The sequence below is a fragment of the Colossoma macropomum genome, unplaced genomic scaffold (genome assembly GCF_904425465.1).
Source record: "Colossoma macropomum unplaced genomic scaffold, Colossoma_macropomum, whole genome shotgun sequence".
NCBI classification, from domain to species: Eukaryota; Metazoa; Chordata; class Actinopteri; order Characiformes; family Serrasalmidae; genus Colossoma; species Colossoma macropomum.
In genome coordinates, this window is record NW_023494798.1 from 538,847 (window position 1) to 564,053 (window position 25,207).

At 40.1% G+C, this 25,207-nt stretch overlaps 1 protein-coding gene across 2 annotated transcripts in view; it reads left to right on the forward strand.

The window, feature by feature from the left end:
* Positions 1–25,207, forward strand: part of LOC118818061 (protein unc-13 homolog C-like) — a 284,943-nt gene that overhangs the window by 35,838 nt on the left and 223,898 nt on the right. For both annotated transcript variants that reach the window (XR_005008060.1, XM_036585171.1), the window contains 3 exons: positions 3,505–3,583; positions 10,334–10,339; positions 13,481–13,552. Coding sequence is in view for 1 of the 2 variants with exons in the window: in XM_036585171.1 (XP_036441064.1) it covers positions 3,536–3,583; positions 10,334–10,339; positions 13,481–13,552 (126 nt within the window). In the remaining variant the exon portion in view is untranslated. The remainder of the gene's footprint in view (positions 1–3,504; positions 3,584–10,333; positions 10,340–13,480; positions 13,553–25,207) is intronic.

The following is a 25,207-nucleotide window of genomic DNA, read 5'->3' on the forward strand; positions in this document are numbered from 1 at the left end:
ACATGAGCAAGATTAACCTAATTAGAATGAAAAAGCGTTTTGGGTTCCCTGTGGCTTTAAAATTAATATATATTAATGTAATGAGATTTTAAGTCTTTTAGTATTTCTATTAATTCATTTATCAAGTAATGTTCACATATAGGGCTACTGGCATCAATCATACTTTCCTGTAAACATTCACTTTATTCACACTGCTTTCCTGAAAACATTCACTTTATTCACACTGCTTTCCTGAGAACGTTCACTTTATTCACACTGCTTTCCTGAAAACATTCACTTTATTCACACTGCTTTCCTGAGAACATTCACTTTATTCACACTGCTTTACTGTAAAACATTCACTTTATTCACACTGCTTTACTGTAAAACATTCACTTTATTCACACTGCTTTACTGTAAAACATTCACTTTATTCACACTGCTTTCCTGAGAACATTCACTGTGTTCACACTGCTTTCCTGAAAACATTCACTTTATTCACACTGCTTTCCTGAGAACATTCACTTTATTCACACTGCTTTACTGTAAAACATTCACTTTATTCACACTGCTTTCCTGAAAACATTCACTTTATTCACACTGCTTTACTGTAAAACATTCACTTTATTCACACTGCTTTCCTGAGAACATTCACTTTATTCACACTGCTTTACTGTAAAACATTCACTTTATTCACACTGCTTTACTGTAAAACATTCTCTTTATTCACACTGCTTTACTGTAAAACATTCACTTTATTCACACTGCTTTACTGTAAAACATTCACTTTATTCACACTGCTTTCCTGAAAACATTCACTGTGTTCACACTGCTTTCCTGAGAACATTCACTGTGTTCACACTGCTTTCCTGAGAACATTCACTGTGTTCACACTGCTTTCCTGAAAACATTCTCTTTATTCACACTGCTTTCCTGAAAACATTCTCTTTATTCACACTGCTTTACTGTAAAACATTCACTTTATTCACACTGCTTTACTGTAAAACATTCTCTTTATTCACACTGCTTTACTGTAAAACATTCACTTTATTCACACTGCTTTACTGTAAAACATTCACTTTATTCACACTGCCTTCCTGAGAACATTCTCTTTATTCACACTGCCTTCCTTTCAGTTAAATGCAAATGTATTTCATTAGGCGCTGTTTTATGAATTGTACAACACAGGCAGGTGAATGATTGATCTTTTCAGCGTGACTCTGCGGAAGCCTTACTAAGAGCTGGATGAAACACTGCCTTCTCTCTTCTATATTTTAAAGTGCATAAGCACCAGCCTATGGAAAAAACTCAGCACTGAAAACACGTGGATCTCTTTGTTATCTGTTCACAATTGCAAAAGTTGTAATTACGAAGTATCAGTACTTAAGTGCTTTTTAGAAGCATGATTAGCTACTTAGTGAGCTTGACTCATTTGATAAAAATGCTTAGAATTTGCTTTAAAATATATTACATGAATACAGTCTTCACTGCTGATGGAACAAAACTTCATATCTCCAAAAAGGTAAGTCTACAGGACAAGGAAAAACACATTCTCAACTTTGAATGACAGAGAATGGATGGATAAATAAATAAATAAATGAATAAATAAAGGAATGAATGAATGATAAGTAATTTTGGAGCATTTCTTTTGACCCGTTCATCATGAAATTTTGACACATCATAAAGCACCACTAACCTTTTCAATATACAGAGTGGTTCAAAAAGATTCAATCGATTTCAAAATGATTTATTTCACTTATAAATCATTACAGATCAATGCAGTGAACTGTAAATGGTTTAAGTGATCATAAAGTTTATTATGTAATTGTACAAGGTCTCAGTATGAACCTCCTCCAGCTGTACAGACAACATCAACACCATAGTCAAACTCATCCCATACTGGATTGAGCGTGTCGGGTGTCGCTGCACTCACGGCTCTTTCAGTGCGATTTCGGAGATCATCCAGTGTTGTGGAACCAACGCCGAACGCTCTGAGCTGTTGGAGCTTCACTGCCCACGAAAATCACACTGCACAGTTATGATGGATTCACTCATTGAAGTGGAGAACGCAGAACGCTTTCTGCTCAGGGGTCTCATCTCCCCTCAGACTGAAGGAGCCATCTTCCAATGACAGTCAGAAACTCTATGAGCCCCTCTTTCAGTTGGTATGTGATTGGTTCCTAGGAGCCTCATGGTTGTAAAAATATGGTGCTTTGAAATCAGATGAATCTTCTTGAGTCACTCTGTATGTCAAAAAATTAAAAACAACAGAAATGGAGATGCAAGCTTTTGTCCCAACAGCAACATTTTATTTTGTGTTAATCATATTGTAATATATTAATAAGTAAAACTAGGTAATGTGTGTACATTTGAATCTATGAACTGATCAGTGACTATTAAAAGTAGATCACATTTAGAAAAATAAAGGATTGTCTACCACTAACCAGTGAAACTTAAAAAGGTAAAAGGTCATTAAGGCGTCAGAGACTCTGGAATTAAAACTGTTTGTGAAGCTTCCACATTGATGTGCAACTTTGTAGTAAATATAAATCGTGTTTCCGAAAATTCCAAGAGTCTTTTTTTTGTCAAAGTTTAGAACTAGATATGGGTTCTAGAGCTATAGTGGTGCTAGAAAGTTTATGAACCCTTTAGAATTTTCTGTATTTCTGACCTAAAACTTCATCAGATTTTTCTGAAGAGTCCTAAATGTAAATAAAGAGAACCAAATCAAACAAATGAGACAAAAATATTAGACTTGATCATTTATTTATTTCGGAAAATTATCCAATATTATCTGTGAGGGGCAAAAGCATGTGAACCTTTGCTTTCAGTATCTGGTGTGACCCCCTTGTGCAGCAGTAACTGCAAATAAACGTTTCCGGTAACTGTTGATTAGTCCTGCACATTGGCTTGGTGGAACTTGAGCCCTCTGTACAAAACAGCTTCAGCTGGGTTTTCTCCCCTGAACTTCTTGTAGAAATATAATCCACAAATGGGCCTTGTGCTTCCACTCACTGTTCACTTTGTGAGGTGCCACCTACTTCATAGCTCCACTATATAAGTGTATAATTACAGACTGCAGCACATCTGTTACTGCACAGATTATCAGCTCCCCAACGCCCCCCCCACACATTCGTCACTGGTCAGTTTCTGACCACAGGACCGCTGTTGTCAGTGTCACTGCTAGATTTAGAGTTGACAGCTCCCAAAAACACCCTGGCAAAGAGTGGCTCTGGGATCAGAATCTGACTGTTGATGAAGCGTGAGAGGTTGGCTAACACACGCTGCACACTAGAAAGGTGGATCAACAAGAGAGGGGCTCTCTCTCTCTCTCTCTCTCTCTTTCTCTCTCTCTCTCTCTCTCTCTCTCTCTCTCTCTCTCTCTCTTTCTCTCTCTCTCTCTCTCTCTGTCTCTGTTGTTTGTCAGTCCTGTAAATCACACCACCTCTTTTTAGCTGGGTAATGTCTTACACCGTGCAGCATTATTATGATATTAATAGTCTCCAAATCTGTCTGCTTCCTCAGGGCTGGCAGCATTCTTTACGGCATTGACAGCATGCCAGATTTACGGCGGAAGCGGACCGTGCCTATCGTCAGGGACCTGGTGAGTTTTCTGCTCCTGGAAGGTTGTGTGTGATTGATAACGAGTGTGCTAGAAGGCCCCCTGCAGTCTGTAGAGCAGCACTGACCTACAGCGGTGCAGTGTACCTGCTGTAATAATAAACATGATAACTTTATAATAGGTAAAAATAGGTGTAAACTAGAACGGTCGCTAATATTTAAGGTCTATCTGGTTTTGATGAAAGAAGGAAATGGTATGCTGGCATGCTAAACTGGGGATGGCTAGTTATGCCAATATGTCTAGTATCTCACTCTCGAGTATGTCTTGTATCTTCACAAGAAAAAAACATATAGTCTCTCTCATTCAGATAACTGAGAAGCAGTGATGCTCTAAATGCAAATGGAATATCATTCCACCAGTGACACAGCCTGTCTGATAGAGTTCATTTAGAGTTCAAATGTTTGGGCACACCTTGTTCTCTTTTCAAACTGGAATTTTCTCAGTGTTACTCTCCAGTTTGTTGAGACAAAGTAGCTGCAAATAATAATAATAATAATAATAATAATAATAAAAATAATAATAATAAGCACTCTGCAGCTCCATACAGATGTTTTGGGTATAATTGTCTTCACCACTCAGCTTCATGTTCATCAAAGGATCATCAACTATTGTTTAAACACCTGCAGCCAGCTGCACCAGCTGAAAGTAAGTTTAATCGTAGCCTAGTTTGAACGAAATCTGCAGCTATGTTCAAGGTTACGAGCTATTAGAATTAAACCTGTCGCACCAAGTAAAATAGTTTCAACGTAGCTTTAAGTTATACATCAAAATTTACACGTGCCCTGTAGTAGATGTAAGTTCTGCCGTAAAAATCAGTTCAAATGGCTGGTCAATTTGATTGATGGGAAAACTTGCGAGAAAATGAGTCACACAACACAGACAGGAACAGAGCCCTGAATCCTACTTTACAAGTGTGTCTGGCACTGAGATGTTTTGCTACAAGGTTGTTCCAAAACCTGGTGGGCAACTGGTCATGTACACAAGTCAAATGCGTGCAGAGCAGCAGAACAGAATAAACACACATATAAGAGATGGACACTTTGAGGACACCACTTCACTGTAAAACACAGACTCTTTTGGAATTATAGCTAATAACACCGACACACCTTAAGAGAAGTAAATGCAGCACACGAAGAAAGAAATGCGAGTGATTTCACTGCGTGTGGAGATCATGCGTGTAATGTTTCCTGTTTCCTGTTTCCTGTTTATGTTACTGAATGGCTGCAGAGTGAAAACGTCATTCTGTGTGACAGTGTTTTGATCCACGATCACTTTACGCTCTACTATTTAAGATGTACCATAAGTGTCTGTGGTACAACCGAAATTCTGTGTGTCGCTAGTTTTAAACCACGACCGAACTTATGTTCAGCTGGTGCAACTGGCTGCTAGAACGTTTGAGTGCTGATGAATGCTGACGTCACAACACAACTCAAGTGGCTGCCCTTTGGCTTTATTACCGAACTAGAACTGTCACTAATATTGTCCCAAGTATTGACGTGTGATAGTTTTTGTCCAGTAAACTGTATAAATGTTTGAACAACCTTAGTGTCCCCAGGCTTTCGGTAACCCGCTTATAAAGCTTCTTTTTCAAACCCAAGGTCAGTTTACAGAAACAAAGAAAAAAAAACAAAAGCTCTACAGAAAAATATGAACAAGGTCAGAGTCAGCTACCTCAGGAGCCGCAAGGAGAATAAAGGAGAAAGAGTGAGTTGAGAAAAGAGGAAAGTTCTGAAAGTTTTAGAGAGCAGAATCAATGGGGCAGAGTGGGCCATGGTTTAGGTGAAAGACACTAAAAGATTGGCCTTCAGCAGCGGTCAGTCTGACGTTAGGTTGGAGTCCAGTGTCAGAGCTCTGGATGTGTAAGAGAAGATCAGCTAAATAGGGGGTGCTAGACCTTAAAGTCAACATAAAGGAAGGCAGTTTGGGTTGGAGTGCCAGGATCTAGTCCAGAAATGTTATTGTTTGATTTAACCCTTTGAAGTCACAGTTAATTCTATATTAAGTATATTTCATTTGTAGCTCATTGACACAAGCTTATCTCAGTTTCAGTGGTTTGTCCACTGACACTGAGCAGAGGAAAAATGAATTAACAAAGGAATAAACTTTGTCATCTGTGTCAGCATTTCACCGCTGCTAACGTTAACATGCAGTTCATGCCTCGAAGTTGGTGCTGCAGCCACTGTCAGAGGAACAGTTTTGATTTTCTCCCTAAAAGCTGTCAGTATTTGAGAGAGTGAGTGGTCAGTAAGGAGTAGATGTCCGTTCGGAGCTGGTGTTTGTGTAAAACACCTACAGTGGAGCTATGGACCCTAACGACCCAGTGCGCCCCTGCCAGCATGTGTGGGTCTTTAGCTTTTTTCCAACTTGTTTATTGTTAGTGAGCTTTTGCAAAAACCCCAGCAAACATGGCTAATCTAGTGTTCTGATTATAGTTATTTTCACCTCCGTTGATTTATCCCTCTGCAGATGTTAGCTGACGTTACTGTACTCTGATAGCTGTGAAGAAACTTTTCCACAAAGCATTTATATCCTTTATTTAGTTTGGACTCCCGCATTGTTATGCGTTTGGTTCTCCAGCCATTCCGGACACATCCTCAATCTCCAATCTTACAGTAGCATATTATTACTGCACCTTGCATTATTATGCAGTTTATTTAGCTGTATAATGTAAATTGAATGTATTGCAAAGCGACATCCATAGCTCTAGACTTCTAATCCTAAACTCTGCAGTGCTGTGACCCTCCAGGACCACCAAATTTTACAGCCCTGGTGTAGAGAAGGAGTGATGTGGTGGGACATGTATGTGATATGATGTAAAAGTCAGGATGTTTCTGGAACCTTCTATGTTAAATGAAGTTATTTTGGTTTGGCACGTCACAGTCACACGGTCGTAACTGTTCGTCTTGTCTTTAAATGTGTGTTCTTCATAACTTCACAAAAAGGAATTTCATAAAATCGCAGAAAGCGAATGGGTGTTTTTAAAGCATCTCTGTGGTTTGCTGTATGTTCTCCATGTTGTTTAGAGCCATTGACAACATTTTATAGAATTTTTCCAAGAGATGTTTTGTGATTTTTTTGGACTTTTTCCGTTTGTCTACGTGTGTTTTTAAATGTACATGATCGATTTTTAAGGCAAAGTGCTCTTTCTCAAATTAGTTCTCTGCAAATGTTTAATTCAGCATGAAAGGACAAAAATTGATGCTGTATTTGTCCATATCTTGCATGAAATTAAAAAACCAACACTGTCTTGGTAAGTATGGGTTACTGTTATGTTGTTTTTTGGGATTTTTGCGTGTTCTACATGCCATCCCCTCATTGGCCCATATTTATTATGGGGGATATTTTTCAGGGAGTTGTCAGATTTCCTGCAAGCCAAAAGCTGGAGATTGGGAGACTGAAGTGTGGAAAGCACCAAAAACAAACAAACAATCAAACCAACAAACAAGCAAACAGTGAAGCAAGCAAAACTGCGAAATGTTGACAACTCTACCCAAAAATATATCCGAGGACTTCATTGACTTCTGATTTAACTGTCCGTTTTCTTAAATCGTGTAAAAGTGGCGTGCAGCAGAAAATCCTTTTACAGTGCGGATGAAGTCAGTGCTATGTGACCGGGTATCCCATCATGCCTTTCTCCCCTGTCTCTGTCCCCAGTAGCTGTATGATTGCTTCAGGGCAAAAGTCCGTCACATGGGCCGGGCGTAGAGTTCACATCGAGTTGGGGCTGAATTTCCAAAACAAAGAGTTTTCTTGCACCTCTTAAAGCTGTTCTAGCTGTCAATCAGACGCATCCGTCCACTACCACTCCAGTGCATTGCCTGCAGCAACCCTCAGCCGCTCCAGTGCATGCTGTTCTCTCTGTACAAACTTACATAAACGCGCAGAGTTCATGTACAGGTCGGAACCCCCGCCCCCATCCCCCTCTGCTTTCAGGTGCCTTTACAAACCCGCACGTCTTTACCACGATTGGCTCGTAGTCCAGGCACTGGATGGTAAAGACTCGACTGATACTGTCAGCTGTCAGTGCATCTCCTCCTCCCTCCCTGCTGCGCTGCTCTACTGATCTCTCTCTCTCTCTCTGACTACCCCTGCTCTCTCTCTCTCTGACTACCTCTGCTCTCTCTCTCTCTGACTACCCCTGCTCTCTCTCTCTCTGACTACCCCTGCTCTCTCTCTCTCTGACTACCCCTGCTCTCTCTCTCTCTGACTACCCCTACTCTCTCTCTCTCTCTGACTACCCCTGCTCTCTCTCTCTCTGACTACCCCTGCTCTCTCTGACTACCCCTGCTCTCTCTCTCTCTGACTACTCCTGCTCTCTCTGACTACCCCTGCTCTCTCTCTCTCTGACTACCCCTGCTCTCTCTCTCTCTGACTACCCCTGCTCTCTCTGACTACCCCTGCTCTCTCTCTCTCTGACTACCCCTTCTCTCTCTGACTACCCCTGCTCTCTCTGACTACCCCTGCTCTCTCTCTCTCTCTGACTACCCCTTCTCTCTCTCTCTCTCTGACTACCCCTGCTCTCTCTGACTACTCCTTCTCTCTCTCTGACTACCCCTTCTCTCTCTCTCTCTCTGACTACCCCTGCTCTCTCTGACTACTCCTTCTCTCTCTCTCTCTCTGACTACCCCTGCTCTCTCTCTCTCTCTGACTACCCCTGCTCTCTCTGACTACCCCTGCTCTCTCTCTCTCTGACTACCCCTTCTCTCTCTCTCTCTCTGACTACCCCTGCTCTCTCTCTCTCTGACTACCCCTGCTCTCTCTCTCTCTGACTACTCCTGCTCTCTCTGACTACCCCTGCTCTCTCTCTCTCTGACTACCCCTGCTCTCTCTCTCTCTCTGACTACCCTCTCTCGCTCTCTCTCTCTCTGACTACCCCTGCTCTCTCTGACTACCCCTGCTCTCTCTCTCTCTGACTACCCCTTCTCTCTCTCTCTCTCTGACTACCCCTGCTCTCTCTCTCTCTGACTACCCCTGCTCTCTCTCTCTCTGACTACCCCTGCTCTCTCTGACTACCCCTGCTCTCTCTCTCTCTCTGACTACCCTCTCTCGCTCTCTCTCTCTCTGACTACCCCTTCTCTCTCTCTCTCTCTTTCTGACCACCCTCTCTCTCTCTCTCTCTGACTACCCCTTCTCTCTCTCTCTCTCTCTCTTTCTGACTACCCTCTCTCGCTCTCTCTGTCTGACTACTTTCTCTGTCTCTTTCTCTGACTACCCCTTCTCTCTCTCTCTCTCTCTGACTACCCCCTCCTCTCTCTCTCTGACTACCCCTTCTCTCTCTCTCTCTCTCTCTTTCTGACTACCCTCTCTCGCTCTCTCTGTCTGACTACTTTCTCTCTCTCTCTCTCTGACTACCCCCTCCTCTCTCTCTCTGACTACCCCTTCTCTCTTTCTCTCTCTCTCTGACTACCCCTGCTCTCTCTCTCTCTGACTACCCCTGCTCTCTCTCTCTCTCTGACTACCCCTTCTCTCTTTCTCTCTTTCTCTGACTACCCCCTCCTCTCTCTCTGACTACCCCTTCTCTCTTTCTCTCTTTCTCTGGCTACCCTCTCTCGCTCTCTCTGTCTGACTATTCTCTCTCTGTCACTTTCTCTCTCTTTTTCTCTGTCTACCCCTCCCGCTCCATCTCTGACTACTACCCTCTCTCTCTCTCTCTCTCTCTCTCTCTCTCTCTCTCTCTCTCTCTCTCTCACTCTTTCTCTTTCCTTTGCTCTCCTTTTTCTCGTTTTCTAGTGGTCTTCTTTCTTTCTTTCTTTTTCTTTCTTTCTTTCTTTCTTTCTTTCTTTCTTTCTTTCTTTCTTTTTCTCTGTCTCTCTGCCTCTCTCTCTCTCTCTCTGACTACCCCGTCTCTCTCTCGCCCTTTCTCTCTCCTTTGCTCTCTTTTTTGCGACTTTTTTGTGACTTCTCTTTCTTTTTTTCTTTCTTTCTTGCTTTTAAGAGAACTTCTTGTTTCTGTAGCTCTCTCTTTTTTCTCCCTCCTTTGTTCCTTTTTCTCACTCACTCTCTTTAGTGATTTGCTCTCTCTTTCTATCTCTATCTCTGTCTTTCTTTCTGTACCTCTAGCTCTCTCTCTCTCTCACTCTGTTTCATTTGCTCTTTTTTGTCACTCGTTAGTGATTTGTTCTCTCTCTCTTTGCTCCCTCGACCCCTAGCTCCCTCTATCTGTTTTGTCTCTCATTTCTTCTCCCTTTCCTTTTCTGCTTCTCTCTCTCTCTCTCTCTCTCTCTCTCTCTCTCTCTCTCCCCCTATCTCAGACTGCATTCATACTCTCCCATATTTAGGTGTGGTCAGTGTGCTGTAACTGACTTCACGGTGAAAGCGTGCATTGTGTCGTCGTCTGTTTGTAACAGTCGAATCTTGCAGAAGCGACAGACAGCAGAAATATTACCCAGCTGCTTATTTCTGAGATTATACCAGTAAAGAATAATTCATTATTGGCCAAAAAGTAAAAGCATGAGTGAAATTTGATTTGTAATGCATGAAGGCAGTAAATCACTTTAAGGACTGTTTTAAAGGAGCTACTTCAGAAATGCTCTTCCATAGTTTTCACTCTGCTCTTGAGAAACTATAACGTTATGAAAGTCGGCATGGCAGTAGATAAAGCTACAAATGCACTAAATGCTACAAAGCTCAGCCTGGACTGCTTTGCTTTGCTGATTTCTCTCTTTCATTCACTAATTGAGTCTTCTCTCTCCCTTTCTTCCACGCTGTCCTCCCCGACTCTGATCGACAAAGGCTTTGGTAAGTCTCCTTCTCTTTCTGCTCACGCTCCTCTAACATTCCTAATTGTGCTAATTGCTAACTTACTGCCTGTTAAGTTCAGAGTCACAAACTGATGAATTGAAAAAGTTGGCAATGTCCAGTTTAGCTTTGTGTGCCGATTGAAAAACTTTATTTGTTCCTTCACTAAAGCCGGGGTTACACTACACGACTTTTACCCCGATTTTAGCCCCATTCTCAGTCTGTCCGAGTCTGTGCTGGTCGGCTCTAGTCTGCAGATTTTTGGGTCAGTCTGAGTCGACAGTTGGGGAGAGAATCGAGTCGTGTGTGGGGGCGCAGACTCAGATTTTTGACCTCCTGGTTGCATTTTAGACCAGTCGGAGTTAATCAAACGTTTTTTTTAAACCCGATTTTGAGCGCAATCTAGTTTAAACTGATCAACAGTGCAATCTGAATGGATTCCTTCAACAGCCAATGAAAACTGAGAACACAAAAGAAGAAAATACAGCAAGGAAACGGAAAAATGGTGAAAAGTCACCCACTTCTGGAGTGAAGCTTTAAATTTAAGGCACAATCGAATTAATGTACATTTAAAACTCTAAAAAAAAACAACACCAATCAACTTTTTAAATCCATGAGCTTCACTTAAACATGTTTACCTGCTGCTTCTTTACTGTTTCAGCGCAAACAGCAGAGAAGACAGCAGCAGCAGCTCCACGTTTGTTTATTTGCATCTCCTAGTAACGGGAAAACGCAAGAGTTAGCGTGAGTTTGTGTGAGTTCAGTTAGTTCCGTTCAGTTCAGCAACGGCTTAAAAGTTGAGTATTGTGTGATCCTTAATTGCTTAGGGTGGGATCCCCAATATTTCAGTTGCCCACTTGGCTAGTGTGAGATGCCCAGTCGTTTATAAACTGTTAAGACTTTAAAAGGTGTGAGTTCACATGAGTTTGCTTGAGTTCACATGAGTTCACATGAGTTCACGTGAGTTCACTGAGTTCAGTTCTGTTTAGCAACAGCTTAAAATATGTGTAGTGTGTGATCCCTAATCGCTTAGGGTGGGATCCCCAATATTTTAGTCGCCCAAAAAACCTGCAAAAACCAGTTTAGTGTGAGACTGAATCTGTTAAGACTTTAAAAGTCGTGTAGTGAACCCAAGACTTAACAAAGCAGAGAAAGTTCATGATGTTAAAGTTTGGCCATAAAAAAATCAAATTTACATAGTTGTTCTCTCTGACCCCAAATGTAATCAATCAACCAAGACATATTTACGTTTGCACTAGAGCTATAAGATTAACGTAGCTAACAAGTAATGGAAGCTTATGCTCCACCAGCATCATACAAACCACACACCTTACATTTTCAGATACTGTATGATAAACTATTAATAAATATGGACAAATGTACAGGCAAAATTCAGGCTTCATGGTGGCTGCTGCTCTTTTTAGCTATGCGGTGTTTTTTAGTCCATATTTATGGATAACAGAAACCCCATAAGGAAGTCTATTAGAGATCACTCAAAACTCAGGCTTAAGTGAATAAAATTTCCTCTGAAAAATGGAAAGCACACTTTGCTGCTGCAGTCTGATAAGAACAATTTTCCAAAAAATGTTCAGCCTGTCTGTTTGGTTACCGGATTTATGGTTGAGCAGAGTGGTTTGCTCAGACAACCTGCTGCATTATTCAGCATTTCTACCTTTCAGAAGACGTGACTTCATTCAGCACAACAGTTCTGCTGCTTTTCTCAGCTGTTTAAAGGCTACATCACCCATCAGAAGTTTGGAGACACCTCGTGTTCTTGTGAAATTTCTTACTGTTGCTTGTTTGAATTGACAGCTTTCTTTTGAAACTCTTTTAGCGAAATGTGATTTAAACATCTGAGAGGTTTGAGTGCTGTTATCACAACAAGGGGAGAAAATGTTTAGCTCTGGCTTTTATTTCCAAAGTAGCACGCTTGATGATAGTAGTAGTTAAATCTTCTGCTTATGCTTAAGGATGGGAATTGACAAGGTTTTATTGATAGCGGTGCTGCTGTCCGTTCTGCTTATTGGTCTGATTCTTTATTGATTCCCTTATTGGTTCCTGATCAATTTTCTGTGTGGAAAAAAGTAGTGTTTTCAGCATCAGTGCAGCTCTTTTATTATCTCTGAGTTTGAGCACAGTGTAGAATGTCTGCCTAGTATCATTTGATGTTACATGACATGTTAAAATAAATCACAATATTTGTACAGCATTCAATTTCATTTAGGTCTTTTTAGTCAAAAAAAAGAATCTGTGACGCTAACATTACTATAACAGGATATTTACCCTCAGCTGGAACCGATTCTCAATTCCCATCCCTGTTGATACATGATTAGCAAAGCTGATTGACAGTTACGATGGTGCAGCAACAGAGAGGTACATAGTCAGAAGTAGCATTTAAAAAAATATTCAGCGTAAACCCTAAAGATTAGACCTAGGACACACTGCACATGTGCAGTTTGCAGTGTCTTGAGAAACAGATCTGACCCAGGCTGGACTGGAAGATTGGCGATGAAAAATGCTCCATTATGGAGCAGTTAGCAACCATAGCTAACCAAAAGCAGTAAAAACACAAATGTAAACATTATTATATCAGGTGATGTAATACTCAGGAGTTTGGGGTGACGTGTGTGTAGCTGCATTTAGCCAAGGAGCTAGCCAAGAACACACAAGTAAGTAAAGGTGAAATTAATCACAATATAACATTAATATTTCTCAGATGTGTAAAGCACACTCCTAATAGTCTATACCATGAGAAACAAGACAGTTCTTTAAAGTAGTCTGTTCTATAACACATTTTAGAACTGAACCCTTCATTTATTCATAGGGAGGACACTGAGCTGCCCTCTTAGAGGTCAGCATAACCAAAACAGTGAATGCAAAACTGAATGCAAAACTGTTCACCATGGTGAATTTCTTTAAAATGAATGACAAAAAGCTGCTGTGACAGGTTTTAATGTTATTTTCTCCAACATATTTATTATTAATATTATAATTTATGTGTTTAATATGACATGGAAAATGCCAATTTGAATTGAAAACGTTTGAGAAGCGGGTTGTATCCAAACGTCTGAAAGCCAGTGTGAATATTAGTTGAATGATTGAGCTTCTTTTTGTTTATATTAAGTGCTTTTCTCTCTGCAGACTTTGGCTGCTCGAAAGGCAGGCATTTCGTTTGCGCTCGTGACCAGATCCACCCTGAACAACGAGGATCTAGTAAGTGCTGTACACACACAACCCAAAAATCAGCCAATCACTGCTTAATGGAGACCATCCGTGTGTCACTAATGTAATGTACCATGCATAAAGACTCATCACAGACACCGTGAGAGAGGAAACAGCACACACACTCATGCGAATGCTCACATGCACTCATATGCGAGCACACACACGTGCAGTCACAGTCTAATGGCTTTCTCTTGCGTGCAAATTGCCACAGAATATTTATATTCAGCAGTCAGTGCACTGTTACGGCAGCATTTGCATGCAGCACAACACGGTCTCGCTCTGGTCAAGGTTTTGCTTACAGTACCTACAATGGGAAATGACCACATTTAACACAGCGTATAGTGCTGTGCGGAAGTCAGAGACTATCCTTCATTTATTTAATTTCCAGTCAAAATTGTTGTTAAGTTCAAATTATTTGTGTTTTTAGAGGATATTTCTGAGGAGTACATATGCATAAGGATGCATAACCCAGGTGAAAAACAGGACTTTCCAGAACTGAAGTTCAAAGTTATTATAATATATAAAGAAAATGGAACCACCTGCAAGACTTGGTAGACCACCAAAACTGTCCCCATCAGACAGACAGCACTTGAAGAGTTAATTTACAAAAAAATACTCCATCCCTTTAAAAAACAAGCTCACTGTGGTAAGTTAGTCTTAACACACAGCGTATTCTGAACCTCAAATATTTTATATCACAAAAGCCGTTATTGTCCACTGTCAGGGTATTGCAAGTTCACATTTCACAGCAGAAATGGTCAAACGCCGGCGCTGTTCATCAACAGAAGCCGAAAAGCAGTTCAGCCAAAACAGCACACACTGCCGCCAACCGTTTTAGGCAGAATCTCAAACAGCTCTCTCTACAACAGCTCTCTCACTACAAAGTGCAGCTCGTAAGTCTTAAAATAAAAGCTACTGCATCTAAACAGAGCTCAGTGTGTCTAACAGAGAACCACTGTGGATTCAGCCATGTGTGAACAATTTTAATTGGACATAATGTGCAATATTGAGTGTTATAGCTAAAATTTCATAACTCACATAGTGCACTATACAGGGAGCAGTGAGCCATTTGACATTCAGCCTTAGGATTTTTCGAGGTCTGATCCTGTAGATGTTTAATATTGACCATTAATGGGCTTTGTTACATGGCTTTGTTTGATTCTGAAACATGAAATGATCGTTGGAGTTATCTGCTTTCCCCAAAAAACAGAACAAAACAAAACAAAAAATACAAATTTAAGTTTAAGAGTTATTTTTACTTCATCAAAACAACCCAACAGCAGTTGATTGATATTACCTGGAATGCACAATAAAAAAAACATGATTTATAACAATTCATTATAATGTATGTATTTGTTTTTGCAAATAAACTCTTCACTTAAAGCTTTCGTCTTTGAGAGAGAGGAGAAAATCAAGCTCCGCTCTTGCTTTAAATCTGAAAAAATGCAATGGTGTTTCTGTCCAAGTTCTGAGATTACTTGCTTGGTGAGAAGTAGAAACTAACTTCTAAGACTGAACCTTGAAGCTGTGGAAAAAATATCTTTGAAAAGATTGGAAGCTGTAAGAAAGTCAAAGGATGGACACACTAAATACTGAAAAAATTGACATCATATTTAGTTGTTGACCCTTCTGTGTATTTGTATGTCAAATATATGTCTGTGTTTTGTTCTTATGCTAAAAAAATGAATACCTTGTACTTAATGGCAAATGAAATAAACGTAAGGGTGGCCTCTGACTTTTTACACACTTGGGTTTACAGTCTTCACTTTCTATTCAAAATATGTCATCATCTTGATTATGGGAAGAAACTTCCAAAACAGTGGAGTACAGAGCATGAATCAGTACAGTGTTTTATTAGTATGACCAAGTTTTGCCTGTGTAGCAGTGACTCATCATGCAACAGGAGTCAGTATATACACCCAAAAGAGGACGTGCTGAAGCCGCAGGTCTATTTAGCTTGTAGAGTACACTTCCTATAAAGCCAAATATGACACTTAAAGCATCTCCACAGTGCATCCACTTGAGTCCAGTGCACTTACTGTGCTCATATATCTGAGCAGTAAAGGAAGGCTGCAAGCTTTTTGGTTTGTAGCTTTATTTGCTCAGGCTTCGGTGATTCCACTTTTAATTATAGCGCAGCACTTTGGTTTCTGCGGTAAAGCCAGTGCCGTGAGAGAAGGATGAGAGTGCCTTAATCAATGAAGGGAGAATTACTCCTCCTTTCTGCTGACCTCCATCCCTTGCTCTCAGCATTAATTGATCGGCGTCAGATGAATCAGATGAATAAATAAGGCGGAGAGAGTGAAGCGATGTAAATAGCTTGGTAAAGTCATTTCTGAGAGTGGGAGCAGGAGTGGGAAAAGTCACCTGACAGAGCTCCTGTTGATGAAGGCTGTAGATAGGGTGGGTGTTTTCAGGGTTCATTTGGACTGGATGGCATATCTGGGTTTATTTGGTGTGAACGAGCGTTTGAGGGTTTGCTCAGACTGGACGCACATTTTTAGAGGTTGTTTGGACTGAGCAGGTGTTTCAGAGTTCACTTCAGTTTGGTTATTTGTATTGGATGAGTTTTTCAAAGTTGTCGGGACACATTTCTGGGTTTATTTGGGCTGAGTAGGTTTGATTCTTCAGAGTATTAGACGTGTGTATAAAATGGACCCTTTAAAAGTGTGAAACTGATTTAACTGCAGTGTTGCATAACTAGGAGATCCATCTATAGCATCAAAATACGGAATACAAAATACTAATACAAAATATCCTACATATAGCTCTATATCATATTCTAGAATCACAATGAGAATTCTAGAACCGCACTAAAAAGTCTTATATCACATCGAATGCTTTAAAGCCATACTGTGCATTGTATTACTACACTGAGAACTCTGGAACCGTATTGTAAATTCTAGGAACACACTGAGAATTCTAGAACAAGGCTGAGAATTCTGAAGCCACAGTGAGAACTGGAAAACGACAGAAGGAAGCCTAGAACCACATTGAGAATTCTGAATGTTCTAGAAGCACACAGAGCGTGAGAATTCTATAACCACAATGAGAATTCAGAATAGTCTAGATGCACACAGAGCATTATAGGATGGCTCTGAGGGTTCTAAAACCACAATGAGAATTGGAGAATGTCAGAGAATTTTAGAATAACATTGAGAATTCTGAATATTCTAGAAGTACACAGAGAATTCCAAAAACACAATGAGAATTCTAAACCCACAGAGAGAATTCTAGAACCACCCTTACGAATTCTAAAATCACACTGAATATTTTAAAGCCACTCAGAGCAGTATAGAACCACACTGAAAATTCCAGAAACACACAGTAAATTCTAGCTTTGAGAATTCTAGAACAAAGCAGAGAATTCTGAAATCACAGTGAGAATTGGAGACTGCCAGAGGGAATTCTAGAACCACACTTAGAATTCAAGAACTACTGAGATAATTCTAGAACCACACTAAGAATTCTAAAATCACACTGAATATTTTAAAGCCACACAGGACATTATAGAACTACGCTGAGATTTCTGGAGCCGCACGTAGAAATCAAGAGTAACATTGTAAATGCTAGGACCATGTTAAGAATTCTAGAACAAAGCTGAGAATTCTAAAACTACAGTGAGAATTGGAGAACGCCAGTGAGAATTCTAGAACCACACTGAGAATTCTAAATATTCTAGAGACACTGAAAATTCTTGAGCCACAGTGAGAATTTTAGAACCGCAGAGAGAATTCTAGAACCACTCTTAAGAATTCTAAAATCACACTGAATATTTTAAAGCCACACAGAGCAATATAGAGCCACACTGAGAATTCCAGAAACACACAGTAAATTCTAGCTTAGTGTTGAGAATTCTAGAACAAAGCAGTGAGTTCTAAAATCACAGTAAGAATTGTCAGAGAATGCCAGAGAGAATTCTAGAACCACAGTGAAAATTGGAGAATGCCAGAGAGAATTCTAGAACACCAGTGAGAATTCAGCATATTCTAGAAGTACATGGAGCGTCATAGGAAGACACTGAGATTTCTAGAACCACAGAGAGAATTCTAAAACCGCACTGAGAATTCTAGAAGCAGACTCAATCTTGCAAAGTCACACCTAGAGCACTGATCCATAATTACAAAAAGCTCCTGCTAAGGAATGGGATACTGCTTATTCCGAGAAGGAGAAGAGAAGAGGGGCTGTTCTTAACAAGCCTGGTATCAGTTTGGCTTTAATGAACAGCACATGGTCAGAAATCATGGCTGCGGTTTAATATGAAAGTGTAGGGTAATGGTAGGAGGCTCAGGTGACTGCTGAGGTACACTGGAGTCCCCCGAACTGTTACTGTACAGTAAATAAGCTACACACAACTAAGAGAGAGGAGTTTACAGCAGCAGTTTGTAAGTAGGCTAAACAGATGTTGGAGCATTATCCAGTACACACAGAAAAAAAGAGAGAGAAAGAGAGGGAGCGAGAGATCCCCTTAGAGAGAGCTCAGACTGCAGTCACAGCCATATGCTGAACACGGAAGCCAGTAGGGACAGGAAAGTGTTCGGTTCAGTCTCACAGCACCGCAAAGCGTTTATAGCTTCAACAGCTTCTACAAAAGCACTTAATTCCGCCGATCACGGACCTGACGTTTTGCGATCAATTCATCGTTTACAGATGAGTGATTAGAGCCACGGTGATTTGATGCGGGTGAATAACTCTTGAACTCCTGCTGAGATGATTCTAGTTGTTTAAAGTCTGGTCGGGTTGACAGCACTCTGTCTAATGCGCTGCGGTTCAGGATCGTTGTTGATTGTTTTCTACATAATTTGAACACAGCTGCTGAGAATTTTCTATATTTCTGCATACATTTGATCTAAAGTCCTAATAGTAGATAAAGAGAACCAAATTAAGTCTGGTATCTGGTGTGACCCCCTCATGCAGCAATAACTGCTACTAAACATTTCTGGTAACTGTTGATTAGTCCTGCACATCGGCTTGGTGGAGTTTTAGCCCTCTGTTTCCTCCCATGAGCTGCTTCAAGTCCTTCTACAGCATGTCTGTAGGATTAAGGTCAGGACTTTGACTTGGCCGTTCCAAAATATTAAATTTATTCTTCCTCCAAACAATGAACACTAATGATGCCTTTGAAAGATTAAAGGGTTCTTTGCATCAGGAAATGGTTCTTCAAATTGATGGAGAATGTGCTGTAGATGGTCCTGTGTAGAACCTTTTTGAAAATGGTTGTATATAGCACCCAAAAATGTTATCCTATTGCTACAATCTTGACATCATAACAATAGAAGAACGCTTTTTGGTGCTATATAGAACCATTTTCAAAAAGGTTCTATGTAGAACCATCTACAGCACGTTCTTAAGAATGCTTTCATGATGCAAAGAATCCTTTAATCATGCAAAGGCTTCTCTAAGTATTCATGGTTCTATATAGAACCATTTTCTTTACTAAAGAACCCTTAAAGAACCATCTTTTTTTTAAGAGTGTACCATATTTGTGCAAACTAAATATCTACTAAATTCACCTAAATGTTCTTTAAACCTGTCTTGAACCTTAACCTCAACCCAAACCCTAAACCCAACCTACACCCTGGACCTAACCCTAATCCTGGTCCAAAGCCTAACCATAACCTCACCACTGCTTAGATTCAACATTCCACAAGATAAATTGTTAACGAGCATCTGTCGTTAATCTATAGGGGGCTATAGAGTACTATCCAAATAAAATGAGACCATGACTTAAATTTTGGTGAAAGATATTGAGTGTGTTTACATGCCCTCAGTAGTCTGATCATAATTGGATTCCTGCAGTTATTCGATAAACAGCACACTCTGATTTCTTAGACCAGAGTAAGGTCTAGAAATCTGATAAAGAAATCTGATTTAGAGCTGAATTTTAGCTCAGTAATCAGATTTCTCAGTGCATGTGAACTCTTACTCTGATTTCTTTCGGATTTCTCAGTCTGCTATGTGCAAAAACAGAGGGAAGCAGTGGGGTAGCGAAAATAAGAAGCAGCGCTGCTGCGAGACGCAGCAAAACACTTTTGGAGCAACGCTCAAACCAAATACATGCTTGATGAAATTATTTAAATATTCTTCATATTTTCAGGTCAAGTGTTTTAAAAAAGAACTGCGGCATGAAGTTTGAGTTTTACATTACGTTTACGTCACGTCTTCTGTGAGTTTATTGGCTGGTTGTAAAGCAGAAATCTGATTACTGCCTGACTCAGGAGTTTCCTCGTTATCTGATTACTTAAGTGCATGTAAACGCGTTGATCAGATTACTGACAAAATCTGATTTTGTGCAGTTATCAGATTAATACTGTTGTGCATCATGTTTTGCAGAAAGAAATACCGTACCTTTACACTTCTGTTGTATTTTTGACATTTTTTAACACAAAACAAACAAAAAGAATTCAGAAGTCTCAAACTCAAACCAGTCCATACAGAACATATATAGATAGTACATGTATTTCATTAAGTAAACTGTGTAAATATAAAAACAACAGTAATGATTCTGCAGCTCTCAGAACTAAAATGAATGTAGAATAAGATTTTCCACAGTCCTGCACAGCGATAGCGATCACAGTGTTAGAGACAGAACCTGATCTGAGATCAGCAACAGACAAGCTGGATAAATGCTCGTCATTCGTGTCCATCATATCATGAGCATTTCACTCGATGCAGCAGTTTCTGTAGTTCAGTCAGGCGTGATCTGTAATCCAGCTTCCCTCATGTTCAAGGCTGTGGCTGCCACATGCAAAACAAAAGCCACAGAAACTCGTAACCCTGCAACTAATTACCTCCTACTGTAACTCACATTTATTATCATTATTATTATAATTACACTCTATCAGTAGAGCTCTTTGAACTGAAACACTGAAACCAACAGGGGAATACACACACACACACACACACACACACACACACACACACACACACACACACACACACACACACACACCCCTCAGCTGGTTTATGACACTGTGGAGCAGACATTCCTCAACACCAGTTTCATATTTCGGACAGATAAAAGATCTGAGATAAAGATATAATTCATCTGTGCAAAAGAAATCCCTTTATTTTCTCTCTTTTTCTCTCTGTTCCTTTCACTCTCTTCTCTATCACTCCATTTCTTCTCATTCACTTTTCTGCTATTCTGTCTTCTTCCCTTTCTATCTCCCCTCTCTCTTTCTGTTCTCTGTCTCCCTCTCCACTCTCTCCCTAATACCCTCTCTCTCTTTGTGTGTTCTGTGTATCTCTCTCTCTTCTCTCTCTCTCTCTTTCTCTCTCTCTACCTCTCTCTCACCTTTCTTTTCTCCATTATACTGTCCCCTTCTGCTTCACCCTCTCTCTGTCTCTCCCCTCCTTTCTTTCCCTATGCCCGTCTTTTCTCTGACACTCTTTCTCTCCGTAATACCTCTGTCTCTTTTCTCTCGTTCCTCATGCTCTCTCACTGTATGTCTATTTATCTCTTCTTATTACTCTCTCTTTCTTGCTTCTCTTTCTCTTTTTTCTTCTCTCCCCTCCCTTTTTCCCTCTCTGTCTATCTCTCCCTGTCTATCTCTCTCTCTCTGCACCTCTCTCTGTGCGTCTCTCTCTCTTCTCTATATTTGCTGAACTTGCCCAGTGTTCTCTTTTCAGTAGAATGCCAGAACTGAGGTTGAACAGTATGACAATATTTATTGTTATTGTAATAAATAACACCAAAATATGTGACACTGTTCTTTTCTGAGTGTATCATGGATGTGATGTAGTAACATATCATGTATCGTGAAAAGTTCTTAAAGTATCGTTGTGATGATCATCGTGACATTTTTTTCCATATCGCCCTGTCAGCTCTCACCAGAACGCAGAGCTGCTCGAACACTCTGCATCATTACATATCTGGACAGAATAATTTCTGACAAAACCTCAGTCTGACTAGCAGCTTACCAGATCAGAGTTTAATGACGCATAGTGGAAGCTGTCGTTAAACAATTTTTCTGATCATGTTAATGAATCAGACTCACATGCTGGGCATAATTTTTTTTTTTAATCATCACTGTAACTTTTTCTGTTTCTATATTTAAAAGGTTGCCTGTTACATGAAAAAACCTGTGTAAACACTTAATGATCAAAGGAACAGTAGAAATTGTCCAGAATTACTTTTTAGAATCACATCATATAATAGAGTATATTTATGTACGCGCCAGTCCCACTGAGGCTGATTCCTCAAACATCTAAGTGTTCTTAATCAGTAAAGTGATTCTGATCCATAATCATTTTCATGGAAACTAATAGTAAATCTACTCGAGCTCTGCGAGGCCTTTGTTCTCTCTGATGGATGTTCCTCCTAAAGAATGCATTACAGAGTGTCTTAGTGTACAGTAACAGTGTAAAGTGTTAGTGCAGTTTAATCAGGCCTGAATCCGTCTCTCTTAACGGTTCAGAGTAATTAGATTCATTAGTGCCGGTGAGACGCAGCGTTTGCTGAGAGACTGAGACTCTGAGAGACAGTTTAGTGGATTATCGGCTGATTTTGTGCTGCAGTATGGATCTGTGAATGTGATTGGAGTTTCAGTCAAGTGCAGATGAGAGAGAGACAAACCGAATGAGATCTTCTAAGTACTCTCTCTTTCTTGCTTCTCTTTCTCTCTGTTTCAGTGTCTCTCCCTTTCTGTCTGTCTCTCTCTCTCTCTCTCTGGCTATATTAGCATGACTGAGTGAACCACAGTATTGCCAGAGCATTACAGCAGAAGTAATGAATAATAAAAAAGTGCAAGAACTAAAACAAATAACCATATTTATTACTATGATTACAAAAATTACTATTGTTATTATTATTATTATTATTATTATTATAACAATTCTAATTACCAAACAAATTATGTTTTCTGTCACTTTTAACAAATATGCTGTGTAGTTGTTGGTGGTCAGACGGGTGTCTCGCTGTCTCTCTTTATCTCTTTCTTTCTGTCTCCCTCTTTCTCTCTCTCACACCATCTCTTCTTTCCCTCCTTCTCTCTCTCTCTCTCCCTCTCTGTCTTTCTCTCCTCTCTCTCTATCTTTCTCTCTCTTTTCTCTCTCACTTTCCCCCCTCTATGTCTTTCTCAGTCTTTCTCTGTCCTTCTCACTCTTCTCTATCTGTGTCTCTCTCTTTCTATCCTCTTGCTCTCTCTCTCTTACTTCATCCCTCTCTGTATCTTTCTCAGTCTTTCTCTGTCCTTCTCTCTCTCTCTCTCTCTCGCTTTCTGCACTATAAACAGTCAGATTTATGTTGGACGTTGACTCTTCTCTTTCATGAGGATGCTAAAAAAGGCGAAGGCTTCTCTCCACCCCCGAGATCACATGACTCTCCTGTGAAAGTGACTGTAAACTCAAGCTGTAAAGCGTGCACGCTGAACAGAGGGGTGTTTGTTTTCTTTCTCAGCGTGGGAAGAGAGGGAGAGACTGTACAGTGCTGGGACTGAGAGGTTTAGGAGTGAATTGGCACTGTGTGGATGTTATATATGGCCTCCTTTTACAGAAATGATTATCAATAATCACCATCACTGCTCTGCTGACTTCCTTATTAGAGCAAAGAGTTTTAAGACATCAGTCACTGTTTTAGGGAAAAAGTCTCATTTGTGTGAAATGTCTGAGTTTATTTAGTGGGGAACCTTTAGAGCCCTCCAATGGAATTTCCCTCTGTGGTATCTGGGTAGATACAGCTAAGCGAGGCCTCCCATTGTTTAGGACTTCAGGAGCTGGACTGAAGACCTTACATGTTAGATTAACAACAAACATAATTAAGACGTTTTTGCTTTTATCATTGTTATTGTTGGTATTGTGTTTAAGGTTGTGTTTAAGATGTTTAATCTTCCAATCACTAAGCATGTCTGTAAGGGAGGCTGTAACTGAACTACTGGTGTTTGACCCCCTGCACTTTTTTAACCTGATGCACCGCCCTCTGTAATGCATATGTTTCCGAGTTCACCCAGTGTGCAGTGAGGCTTATGAGAGACACTGGGCTCACATCTGAGGGCCAAATATCAGCTGTGAAGCTCACTGCTTTGTCTTCTAACTGCACTCCTAACTGTGAAGACACTCAGGTGTACAGTTTGTGAATAGCAGTGTCTGAAATGTATTTTAAGATTACAGATTCTGCCTGGTCTCTAAATTCTCGCATTATCCTGTATGCTAGCTAGCATGAACTCCTGGTACTCTTTCTCGTGGAACCTCTGCTGGTGCTTGATTGAATTGGTTGTATTGTAAGACGCAGCCGTCCTCCCACCCCATTGGCATGCTGGACTTACACACATTACAAGTTGCTGTCTTGCCTTTCGGCATTTCCACACTAAAATATCTCCAAACAAACGACATTTCAGTCAAACCAACAGCTAAATTAGGCATTTCAGACCAAATGCATGTTAATGGAAGTTTCAGGATGAAGAGATGAGTGAATTTCAGGATGAGTGGTGAGGCTGCTACCTTTGAGAGTGCAGGTCAAATTTGTGGTCAGAATCAGTCCTGAATGCCAATTGAGCAAGATTTTAACCTCGGTTTTAAGAATGTTTATGCTGGAATGTCCAATATATACTCAAATGTTACAAAGAGCCATTTTGTCCTTTCAACAAAAATCAAACCACCTTGGGAGCCACAACATATTATGTCCATTTTACCATCTTGGCTGTAAATATGTCTCAGTATGTGCTTAAAATATAATATCAATGAAAACGCAGACTTACTTTGTTCTGCTATAAGCTTAGCTCAACTATAGCTGCTTTTCTCGCATCTCTGTCAGGAAGCTTTTCTGCAAAAGCAGAACATTTTCTTGAAATCTTCTTCGTTCCATTTTTTACAAGGCTGAAGTCAGCTTCTCATTCACCAGCTTCTTGTTTGAATTTTTAGACAGAATGTAAACGCTGCTCCATTTTAGGTGGAACAGGAAAATTTGAACAAGAAATTGGTGAACGAGCAACTGACTTCAGCTTCGTGGAGCATCGTTTTTTGCTGCAGATTAAACATATTAGGAAACCAGCTGGAGTGATTATAAATGCAAATAAGTCCATTCGTCTCTAAATTATTGATGTTTATCTTAAATCTTTCTCTGCCTTTTATTAGCTACTAGCTAGGTGAGACCGTTGTCTGCATTGCTATGGTGTCAGTAGTCTGTGCGCCAACCTTCAGGGTTAAAGGGTAGAATTAACAGTTCTACATTAATTCCAGTGTTTAAGACCATTTGTTGTGTTAGAATGATCAGCAGAGCTTTATTTTACTGTAAAAGGAGGATTATTTTATTTTTACCTACAAATCTAATTCTGCTGTGGAGCCACAACAGGGCAGTAAAAGAGGATCTGCATTTCGCCGACCCCCATCCTAAATAAAATATAAATAATAAAACAGTATCTTCACAGAAGTGTCTGACTTCTCAGATCTCAGGCATCTGCAATCAAATGGGTTTAATTCAGAAATTTTCTTTAATTGTGTTTTTGTTTTTTATTATATACTATTACTATTTCTTTTACTATACTATTTATTTTTGCCCTCTCCTGTAAAGTTTCTATTTTGGAGGTATCTGATATTTTAGCTGTCAGTTTGTCAAATGGGACCAACAGATACATTCCAAAATAACATGGAATAAAATCTTGTTATATCAACATCAATGGGAATTTTTAATGATTTCACTTCTCC